The 11873-nt window shown below is 39.6% G+C and overlaps 1 protein-coding gene across 2 annotated transcripts; it reads right to left on the bottom strand.

Annotated features, from left to right (window-relative positions):
* Positions 1 to 338: 338 nt before the first annotated feature.
* LOC145581944 (disease resistance protein RGA2-like) lies at positions 339 to 9311 on the bottom strand. Of its 2 annotated transcripts, XM_081638983.1 has the most exons (5): positions 6585 to 8501; positions 6301 to 6536; positions 1305 to 2899; positions 1058 to 1184; positions 339 to 625 (listed from the first exon to the last, which is right to left on the bottom strand). In XM_081638983.1, exons 1-3 carry the CDS (start codon positions 8229 to 8231, stop codon positions 1342 to 1344), a joined length of 3441 nt encoding a protein of 1146 aa, XP_081495109.1. In that variant the 5' UTR covers positions 8232 to 8501; the 3' UTR covers positions 339 to 625; positions 1058 to 1184; positions 1305 to 1341. The 2 variants fall into 2 exon arrangements, 1 of the variants encoding a protein (XP_081495109.1); XR_014099708.1 differs by lacking the exons at positions 1058 to 1184; positions 1305 to 2899; positions 6301 to 6536; positions 6585 to 8501 and adding an exon at positions 9103 to 9311.
* Positions 9312 to 11873: the final 2562 nt, after the last annotated feature.

Here is an 11873-nt window from a genome sequence, read left to right as displayed (position 1 = left end):
CTCCGTCTCACTCATTTCATTTTTCTTGCAACCAAGTGTGTCCAGTATGGATAGCCAACATATTTTTTTACACGGTAAGATACGGGGATGCCCTTCCTATCACAGGAGGAGTGGGGTGAGGTTCGAACCCAGGTCAATCCTGGGGGAGATGATGGGACAACGTCCACTCCATTTACACTTGCTATTAACATAAAGGTTATGAAACTTAGAAAATTAAACAGATAAGTAGCACAAAATTTTCCAGGTTGAGTCGTAAAACCAAACTCCTAGTAACATCAAGAGACAAAGATATAAGAGTTGCTGACTGAGTAATAAATTTGAGCATATAGATAATAAAATATTAAACATAGATTATTGCATTTGGCAAACCAATATAGTGAAAATAGTAACGTAAATAGGAAAAATATTAAAGCGGATACACCAACACACACACTGAAAAGACAGAACAAAAGAGTTTTTACTGTAATAGGCATTTAGATTATCTTGATTGATTAGATGAAAGTTGTCGCGAGGTCTAATGAACTTTTCAAGCTGGATGTAGTGCTGCCATATACACCAAGAGATCATCTTGGATTCTGGCTGAGTATAACAGACCAACAAATGCATTCAAGTCCTCATCTGTACACTGCAAGTAAATAAAAAAGCGAGGCTAAGTGAAGACTGAAGATTCAAATTATCACACAATAAACTGAAATTAAAGGTTGTTCACTACTTAACAACTGACTTTACAATTTTCAGATGAAGAATGTGACATTATCCTATCCGTAGCTGATGAGAATGGGCAATATGCATCTGTAGCAGATGAGAATGGGCATTATGCATCTGTAGCAGCTCAAAACATACAATCGTATTCTAATTCATTTTAGACCTACTGGCTGAAATATATAATGTAATGCCGCAGCACATGATTAATATATCAATTTAAACCCTGAACACAGGAAAGAAAAGCAGTACTTTAATCGACCAAAAATGCTAAGCCATATAAAATGGAAAGGAAATCAGAAAATAGCATAAACCCTGTCAAATTGTGAGAAATTCCAGTTCGCAACGTCAATACCTTAACGTGGAACTGAGCTTTTTTGAAACTTGATTATAGGTTAGGGTAGGACGAATGTGTGCAAATCTGCTTTTCTGTGTACTAACGAGCAAATCAAAAGCCTCTTAACTTAAGTGAAGATCATAACCTGTAATATAGAATTTAGTTTACATCATTAAGTCAAGTTTGGATAAATCTTAGCTTGAATATATCACCTACATCTGCACTTCTGCAGAAACTTTGTGTCTTAGGATGGGCAACAAATTACCTGTACACAAGAGATACAACACTGGCACCGACTAGTACTAGAATTGAATGCAGGGGATGTGTTTTATGTGAGGCCAGTCTTCCCCAGTGTGTTGTTGGCATCTTTCCTTGAGGCGTTCTGAACACTGAGAGAGTCCAAGTTTCCTGAGGGAAGTCAGTTTAGGCATCCAATCCGGCATAGATTCCAATCCCCGGCAAAGCGTAATGTCAAGGGTATGGAGGGCTGCCAAAGATTGCATCCAATTTGGAAGAACCACAAGCTTTGGGAGATTATACAATGACAAGCTACGGAGGGAGCGAGGAAAGGATGGCCATGGCATGCTAGTGTTCATTCCCTCTTCTTCTCCCAATAAATTTACATTAGGGCAATTAGAGATTGATAAAGCCTCCAAGGCGGTGAGACATTCCAATCCACCAGAAATAACACTCCTCAATTTGTGGCAATCTCCGATTTTTAAGGATCGCAGCGAAGACGAGCAGCTACTGAGCACATCCAAAGCTTCTTTCAAACTCTCCAACTCCTTATTAATCAATATACGCAGCTCATCAAGACACTGAAATACTACTCTGGGAAACGAATTAAGCCATAGAACATCATCTACTTGAAGTTTCCTGAATTTGGAAATATCATTTGAAGAAGAGGATGAAGATAAGATAGTATTAGAACCAGTACTACTGGCACTTGCACCCGCCATTTCATCCCCCAATTTTGTAATATGCACATTTATTTGGAGTGTTTTATTGAACATTAGGATAAATAGTTCTACTAAGTTGGGACATAGCAGAATTGATCTTAAATTTGGGCAACGAGATATTCTCAAAAACTTCAATTGAGGAAGTGGTATTGGTGCCATGCTGAAGCTGCTGTTAATATCTCCCACCTGCTCCCCTAAAATTGTCCATACTTGCAACTTTGGAAGGCCCTCCATAACTAGTTTTCTCAGGCAGGGAAAGAATCCATTTGGATCACTGCCACCTGCTAATGCACGCTTTTCAAAAATGTACTTCAAATTCAAACAGTTAACAAGTTCAAGGAATACCAAATGACGAAGATTTCCAAGGCATGTCAAGTCCTCCATCCCGCACTTGAAAAATTCCAATCTTATAAGATTAGGGAGAAAGATCGCCAACTTATTTTCCCTAGCCCAACTCGGCATTCTCATGCCAACACAACGATACAACTCTAATCCCTTGAGATTCGGATGTGGTTGCAGCTCTTCCATTAATCTCCCTCCTTCATCAGTCCCCTTATCCTCAAATTTTATGCTAATAAGTTTGAGATGTTCCTTACCCTTCAAATATGCTCCTTCCCTATCTATATCTTCCTTAACTTCTCTGGCATTTTCACATAAACTGATTTTGACAACAAGCTCACCTTTCAGGCTGTTAAGTCTTTTTAGCTCCCCCAGTTGATCAAACCATTGCTTCTGACTTGTCTTTGATCCATCCAATGCAAACATACTCAGCACACGAAGGCAAGTCAACTTACTCAAGCCCTTTGGCATATCAGCCAGACTTTCACAATAAGTTACATCCAATATCCTCAAGTTAACCAACATCAAATCTTTTGGCAACTCTTTCAACTGTCTGCACATCCTTAATTTCAATCAATCAATCAATCAATCAATCAAAGCCTTAATCCCAAAAGTGGGGTCGGCTAACATGAACCAAATTTGATTATTCCGTGTAGTCATCAACATAAATCTTTCTCCTCCATCCCTTACGATCCAAAACTTCATCCTCACGTAAATCCATGCACTTCATATCCTTCCTCACTCCTTCCAACCAAGTCATCTTTGGTCTCCCTCTTCCTCGTTTAATCCCTCCATGGTCCCACTCTTCCACTCTTCGCACCGGTGCACCCTCGGGTCTCCGTCTTACATGTCCAAACCAACGCAGACGATTTTCCCTTAATTTATCTACAATGCCCGCCACACCTACTTTCTTGCGAATAACCTCATTTCTGATTCTATCTCTTAAAGTGTTTCCACACATCCACCTTAACATGCGCATTTCCGTAACCTCCATCTTTTTAATATGCTCTTTCTTAGAAGCCCAACATTCTGTACCATAGAGCAACACTGGTCTTATGGCAGTCCTGTAGAATTTTCCCTTCAACTTTAAGGGAATGCTGCGGTCGCATAGCACTCCCGTGGCCGCTCTCCATTTAAGCCACCCTGACTTAATCCTGTGGGTCACGTCTTGATCAATGTCACCATTCTTCTGGATGATCGACCCTAGGTACTTAAAACATTCACTCATGGTCAAATCCTTTCCATCCAAACTCACCACTTCATTGCTTGTCCCCCTCTGAGTGCCAAAACGACATACCAAATATTCAGTCTTACTCCGACTTAGCTTAAACCCTCTAGATTCCAACCTTTGCCTCCATTGCTCCAACTTGACATTAACCCCATCCTTAGTCTCATCCACCAAAACGATATCATCTGCGAACAGCATACACCATGGAACCTCATCTTGAATTGGTCTAGTTAATTCGTCTAGAACCGTTGCAAAAAGAAAAGGGCTTAATGCAGACCCTTGATGCAATCCGATTGTAATAGGGAAATCTTTTGTCAACCCTCCGCATGTCCTCACATTTGTTGACACATCCCGATACATATCCTTAACTAGGTCTACATACCTTCGTGGGATACCTTTCTTCAACATTGCCCACCAAAGTATCTCTCTTGGCACCTTGTCATATGCCTTCTCTAAATCAATAAAGACCATATGAAGATCTTTCTTCTTTACCCTATAAAACTCCATCATTTGTCTTATCAAATGGATTGCCTCCATAGTAGATCTCCCAGGCATAAAACCAAATTGGTTATCTGAAATGCTTGTGCATGCCCTCAACCTTTGTTCAATCACCCTTTCCCACAACTTCATAGTATGGCTCATAAGCTTAATTCCTCGATAGTTAGAACAATCTTGAGCGTCTCCTTTGTTTTTATAAACCGGGACCAAGGTGCTCTTCCTCCAATCTTGTGGGATCCTTGTAGCCGTCCATATCTTGTTGAAAAGGTTTGTTAACCAATCAATACCAATCTTACCCAAACACCTCCACACCTCTATCGGTACCCCATCAGGGCCAACCGCCTTCTTAGGTTTCATCTTCCTCAGTGCAATCTCCACCTCTACTCTCCTAATCCTTCGCACATACTCCATGTTGATTTCTTCATCACTCATAGAGGTATCTCCTATCACAACTCCATTACTTCCATTAAATAATTCATCGAAGTACCCCTTCCACCTGTCTTTGATGCCCTCCTCTTGCACTAGGACCCTTTGGTTCTTATCTTTGACACACTTCACCATGCCAATATCCTTCCTTGCCTCTTGTCTTCTCTTTGCCATCTTATAAATGATCCTTTCTCCCTCCTTGGAATCAAGCTTTTCATAAACCTCCTGATATGCCTTTTCTTTTGCTTGGCGAACAGCTGCCTTTGCCTTACTCTTAGCCTCCTTATACGCTGCAAAGGTTTCATCACTCCTACATTTTCCTAAGGCTTGATAGCATTCCCTTTTTTGCTTAATTACTGCTTTCACCTCTTCATTCCACCACGAAGTATCTCTCTGTACCGAAGTTCTTCCCCTTACTTCCCCTAAGACCTCTTTGGCCACTCTTAGGAAACAGTTCTTCATTCGTAACCAGGTCATGTCCGGATCCACCTCTCCATCCCAATCCGCTTCTTCAATTACCTTTTCTGTAAAAACCTTAGCTTTTGCATCCCTTAGGGTCCACCATCTTATCCTTGGTTCTTCTTGTCTAACTTTTTTCTTCGCCTTCTCTTTCAGACGAATAGTCATTACCAATAGCCGGTGTTGGGTGACCACACTCTCCCCTGGGATAACCTTACAGTTTATGCAACTTTGTCTATCTATGCTCCTTGTGAGCAGGAAGTCTATTTGAGTTGCATTTGCTCCATTCCGAAAAGTTATCAAGTGTGAATCCCTCTTCTTAAACCAAGTATTAGCCAAAATTAAATCATATGATTGGGCAAAATCCATAATAGCTTCACCACCGGCGTCCCTCTGCCCATACCCAAAGCCTCCATGGACACTCTCATAGCCATCTCGGCTCGCCCCAACGTGCCCATTTAGATCCCCTCCAATATATAACTTCTCTGAGTGGTGGACACCCTGCACCACCTCGTCTAGGTCCTCCCAAAATTGTCGTTTCTCTTCTGCATCTAAACCCACTTGGGGAGCATAAGCATTGATAACATTCACAATCTCCTTGCCACATAGCAACTTCAGCCTTATCAACCTATCGTTCTTCCGATAGACCTCGATCACCTCTTTTGCCAACCTCTCATCGAGAACCACACCAACTCCGTTCCTAGCTCCACCATTCCTTGTTCTGTGGCTCGTTTCTTGCCCAACATACCATACCTTATACCCCAAAACCAAGCCTCGAGCTCCTTCTCCTGTCCATCTTGTCTCTTGGAGGCACATGATGTTCACGCGTCGTCTTTTCATTACTTCTACCAATTCTGCTGATTTTCCCGTAAGAGACCCCACATTCCAAGAACCAATCCGCAAACTAAATTCTTTTCTCCCACGCTCCCTCCTGATCCCAACTCCAAGTCCTTGATTATTTGACACCACAATTGGGCAATATGGCGCGTCGCTTCTGGGCGACGACCTAGCAACCCTTACATACTTATCACTGCACCCGGGTCTGGGAAGTGCAGCGCGTCGCTCAGTAGGGAACGCCCCAATGGCACGCCCTTGCTCATTTGACACCACACTCGGGCAATGTGGCGCGTCGCTTCTGGGCGACGACCTAGCAACCCTTGCATACTTATCACTACACCCGGGTCTAGGAAGTGCAGCGCGTCGCTGAGTAGGGAACGCCCCCACGAAAATATCTGTTTGGCTCATGTCATGGGATGTGACGAAGTTTTATACTGGCTGTCACTGGCCTACCGTAACCCTCCTCCTTTATCCAGGCTTGGGACTGGCAGCGGGAAACCCACTGGCGGAGTTACATCCTTAATTTCAATGTCTGTAAATTATATAACTTGGTAATTGATTGAGGAAGCACATTCAGCTCATAATTGTATGAGAGATCTAAATATCTTAAATGCAACAATTCACCTATTGAGTGTGGCAAACTTTTTATACCTGACTTACTCAAATCCAACACCCTCAAACACATCCAATTTTCTACTAATGCCTTCAAGGAAGATCGGTCCGTCACAACACTCAAACTTTCTGCTATTGCCTTCCAGGAAAATTCGTCCATCACAGAACCATCATTCCATGCACCAACATCCAGAAAGGAACGAATGTGGGTCTTAGGAAATGAGTGTTGCAAGGATTTACTTCGTACATGGGAAACATGCCGGACTTCTCTATCCATGTTGTCTGTTACAGAATTTTTTATACAAATTTCCTTCCCTGCTACATTTTGAGCAATATCATGCATCAGATCGTGTATCTTACAAGAAATGATGTCACCATATTCATCATGCTCTACATCTTGAAAAAAACATCTCCGCATCAGAATAGTAAAATACTCCTCAACTGCATCTTCCAACCTTTGACCAACATATAAGGGAACAATATAGTCTTGTGCCAACCAAAGGCTTATCAACAACTCCTTCTTAATGACAGTGTCTTTTGGGAACAACGCACAGTAAGTGAAACAACTTTTGAGGGGCAATTCAAGTTGATGATAACTAAACATGAGTATAGTCCTGATATCCTTTTGGCTTTCTCTGAAGTTGAATAACCCAATCTCCTGAAATGATATCCATCTACTCTTGTCTTGACCATACAAAAGACTCCCTGCCACTCTTATGGCAAGAGGGACACTGGCACACCCTTCAACAATCTCTCGGCCAATCTTCAACAAATCGTTGTCGGGGCTTAAGTGTTCTGATCCAAATGCTATTTTCTTAAACAAGGACCATGAATTCTCCTTTGACAACCCTTGGAGTTCATATGTTCGATCACCTCCTACAATTTGGGCCGTCTTGAGCGACCGTGTTGTTACCACGACACAACTTCCCCTCTGACCTCCCAATAAGCACTCTACAAGCTTAAGCCAGTGATTGCGATTCTCAGTCCATACATCATCTAAAACGAGCAAGTATTTGCTGCTTGTTATTTTTTCTCGAAATTTGCTTTGTAACCTTTCTATAGAAGATTCCTCATGCCTTTCACCAGTTGAAGCATAAATCTTACGAAGTATACTTTCAATATCCAACTCTTCCTGAACATCAGAGACACAAGTCCACAGCTTTAATGGAAATGCACTTGTGACCCTTGGATCATTATACACCAGTTGGGCAAGAGCAGTTTTCCCCAATCCCCCGATTCCCACTATAGAGAGAAATGAAACATCTTGTTGAACAGTAGAACAATTCAACAGATGAACTACAAGTGTCTCCAGGTCATCCTCTCTCCCAATGATACTACCCTCGTAGATGGAAGACCATGTCTGCTCCCTCCTCCTCCTTCTGATAGGCTGAGAATCAATACTAAAGCCAAACTGAGAGTGATCTTTGGCAATAGCATCTAACTTCCTCCGAATTTTCTTAACCTCTTGGGACATAGAGTAAGCTATCTTAATAGGATTGTAACGAAAAAAGAAGAGACTCACATTTTTGGAGAGTTTCTGACCCTTGATGAGCTGCTTCTGCTTAACAAGAGTGACGAACTCATCAAACAAATCGTCAGCATCATAAACAACATCCTTGAGCTTCTGAATCCAGTGTTGTGCTTCAGAAGAAAGCTGGTCCTGCTTGATCTCAGCATCTTGGAGCACAGCCTTGACAGTGGAGACGGTCTTTTGGAGTTCTTCAAGTTGGGATTTATACCCAAAGCCGAACAAGGAGCTCAACTCTTTGAGCTCCGAACAATTAAGAGCAGCAAACAGAGTTTGAGCAACGGACAACACAGTTCCAACATCCATTTTTTTGGTTTCAGAAATGAGCTCAGACAATGAAAAGTGTTTGGTATGGCAGATAACAGTAGAAATGTGTTTAAGCAGACAAATGTAATGGGACTGATAATGTAATTCAAATACTGTATACTCAGATCTCACCAGTAATTAAATATAAAAAGCAAAAGGTGCTGAACATTGTCATTGATTGATTCAAATAATAGGAATAATTAAGTATAAAAATGTACGGACTACTGTATAGTTTGACTCCTTGTGCTTAATTTAAGTCTCGTAATTAGAATCATGACTCATGTGCACACCCCAATATAAACGCAAGTGGTAAGTGTTTAAAGTACTTCTATTTCATATTATTTGCAACAATTAGACATTTTTCCTCTGCAAATAATAAGTAACAGGGGTAGTATATAATACTTTAATTGTATATTCATAATTTTGATTGTTGAAGGAGCTCAAGTTTATCTTCTTAAAAAACATAATTCATTATTTAAGGGGAAAATCCATAATATCATAGGCATGAAATATCAAAGTAGCGATTTGGAGGTAATAACGGTTTTGGGGCAAAACCCCTATCTCAAGTAGCGGCTTTACAATGAATAATACAAAAAATAATATATTTATTTACGCTTTTAGTATTTGATAAACAACAATCATTTATCAACAAGTTAAACTTAGATTTTCTCTTGATTGTATATTCATTTGCAATTAACTTTGAATTTTCCTGTTATCACCCAATTTATCATAATAATGCAAGAAAAGCCATAGTTTCCGATGGTCAAGTCACGGCTAAGATGAGCTACTTTCTAACGGCTCTATTTTAAAATTAGATTTCCGAATTTGGAATAAAATTACTAAATAAAAGTAAAGAGGAGATAGAAAATACCCAAGGAGCCAGGAAACTAAAGAAGCAAAGCTTAGTTTGAAGGATTTTCCCCAGAATTTGACAGGACAAGAAATTGTAAAATTCATAGTATTTGAGGTCGGAATTTGGCGAAATTGAAGAATCGGAAGTCATGTTCCCTCCATTTTCCGGCAACCATAAGCCGCCGCCAGCGGAAATGTTGATGAATTTGTGGGTGGTGGTCAACCAGAGTGGGGGAGAGACTGAGAGAGCAACTATATGAAATTCAGAAATTCTTGGCCTCAAGTAGGTAGAGTCCAAGTTGGTCTCTACTAAGGTCATTTTCGTAATTTTTTAAAAAAAATACCTTATGTGTAAGTACCAACGAGATATATAGCCAATACCATCCTTAGTAGTAACGAAATACCATCCTACAATACGTTGGTATCATCATAGTATTACGGTTGGTATCATAAATTAACAAGTATTGTTGTTGGTATAAGTAGTATTATAGTTGGTATCCTAACTACGACTTTGTTGGAATTTAGTTGCATTCGATTGTTATCAGAGCCATACGGTTAAAAGCTAAATTAAGTTGTTAATTTAATTAATAGTTAAGTAAAACAGGAGAATACTAGGCCCTCTACTGAGTATAAGAAACCTGATTTTAAGTATTATTATCATATTCCTAAAAATACTAGTAATTTTGGCTCATTCCTTAATTATATAGTAGATCAAATTGGCGAATTAAGATCGGAAGTTGATAATATACATGCTCGTTGTATTAATATCGAAAATAAGATATCAATAACCACAACCGATATTAATAAAAAAGTAAGCGATCTAAACGAACAGGTTAAACAAGTTCAACTTGCTTTTAACAAACGAAATTAGGCATCAATTAGGAAAAGAAGTATCACCTAATAAAGAGAAAATCGTCCCATATAAATATAAATATCCTTTTCAAAATCTAGATAAAAATAAAAAGTTTACTGTATCACTCCCTAAAACTAAAAGACCTACTAGTAACCAAGAAAAAGAATAAAGAAACTAAAAATGAGCCGTCATTTTCAGGAAAAAACGCTAAATAAATTACAAGTCCTATTCGATAAAGAAGAAGACCCTAATAAGCTTAACGAAATCATGAACTTAATTTCCGAAAAAGGGATTGCTTCTGATAATGAAATAAAGGAAAATAATTATGTTACTTTAGAGGAAGACTTATATCAACAAATGGGATTAATGAAGTTAAATGATCTAGACTTTCTACCCATAGAAGTTGTCCAACAAAAGATTGAAACAAACTAGGTAAAAGAGTAATGGACAATAATGATATTGGAGAAGAAATTATTAATGAAAACATTAATGTGAACAATGTTATTCAAAGACCTAGGTACCAATGAGAAGGAAGTTGCACACGACCAAGATACATACCAGGGAAGACTACCCGATTTAGTGTCAAAGTTATGCCTAATCATATATCTAAACAAGAAGAAGTGACTCTTGAACTGACAGGGTAAAGTCGTATCCCCTAATCAAAAGTAATACCTAAGTCCTCTAACTACAGTAGATAGGGAAGTAGGGTCGAATCCACAGGGAAACTGGTCTTTCTACTCCTAATTAATTAATATAATCTAAATTATTAAAGTAACCAATTTGTTGTTTGTAATGTGAAATTAAACTACGGAGATCAAGTTCAGGGAGAAAAACAATAATAAGAAGGCCTAGGGTCACAGGTTCACCAATAATTAATATTCCGGGATAAAACATAACAATCAATTAATCAACATTACACAGATAACATGATTAACAGGCCCTCGCAATTTATTAACCAACATAGATCTAACAGGCTCTCGCAATTTACTAGATCTAAGTCCCTATTGAAAATAGCCCTTAATATCAAATTAACATCTGCTCGATTCATCAATTCAATATTGCCAAACATTCACAATCAAATTACATCTGCTCGATTCATAATCTAATTGTAAAGAATTAAAACAATTCAATAAGAAATTATCATGCAATATCAATAATCAACAATAATAAATTATCCCTTCATATTAATTATGGATCCCCATAAACCCTAGAATTAAACTACTCGGACATAGTTAAATCTAAAACATGCATAGTAATAAAGTAAGCCATAAGAAATTGAAGGGAAGAAATTACTGAAATTAGTTGAAATAGAAATCGTACCAAGACGGCGAAATTACAAAGTAGTCGAGATCAAAAGTAAGGTAGAGAGAAAAGTCTAGAGAGAGAAAATATATTAAGTAGAGAGAGAAAGTGAAAAGGAAAGAGTAAGTAAAAATAATTATCCTAAAACGTACTTAAACAACTTCTAAACAATACTCCTAAATAAAAACTAAGTGTTCGTCAAACACACTCCTCCAGAAACACGCGCCCGATCGGGCGCGCCTTTTGCTCGATGCTCCTTAGCTGCGCACCATGCCCGATCGTGCTAAGCATCGCACGATCGGGCGCGCCTAGCACTCGTAGCCCCCTTGATGCCTTGCCTTGCCCGATCGGGGCTATGCTTGCCCGATCGGGCCCTTGTGGCTCCTCGAGTCTTAGACTTCCGATTGGGCTCGACTCCTCGGCCCAATCCAAATCTCCTCCTCGGGTCTTGAATGCTCGGTCCAAACCTCGGTATTCCAAATACCGAGCCCTTAATCACCGGCTCGATGGATCTAGCCGGCCTTGGGCTTCAACGACGGTCATGTTCCTCCAATGCTCGTAGTTGCTTCATAAAATCCCGGAAAAGTGCTCCAAAGGTGCAGTTCCCTACAAAACTCAACAAACACTATGAAAAC

The sequence above is a fragment of the Chenopodium album genome, chromosome 15 (genome assembly GCF_948465745.1).
Source record: "Chenopodium album chromosome 15, dcCheAlbu1.1, whole genome shotgun sequence".
NCBI lineage: Eukaryota > Viridiplantae > Streptophyta > Magnoliopsida > Caryophyllales > Amaranthaceae > Chenopodium > Chenopodium album.
Note: the sequence above shows the minus strand (reverse complement) of the source record. Positions and strands in the feature narration are given on the sequence as shown.

What these genes read in the sequence shown, in the direction of transcription:
- LOC145581944 (XM_081638983.1), bottom strand. Translation starts at nt 8,231, where the DNA reads ATGGATGTTGGAACTGTGTTGTCCGTTGCTCAAACTCTGTTTGCTGCT. An exon ending in ACATTCGTTCCTTTCTGGAT is followed by an intron (nt 6,537 to 6,584) that starts GTTGGTGCATGG and finishes TTTTCCTGGAAG; the next exon opens with GCAATAGCAGAAAGTTTGAG. An exon ending in CAGACATTGAAATTAAGGAT is followed by an intron (nt 2,900 to 6,300) that starts GTAACTCCGCCA and finishes ATTGAAATTAAG; the next exon opens with GATGTGCAGACAGTTGAAAG.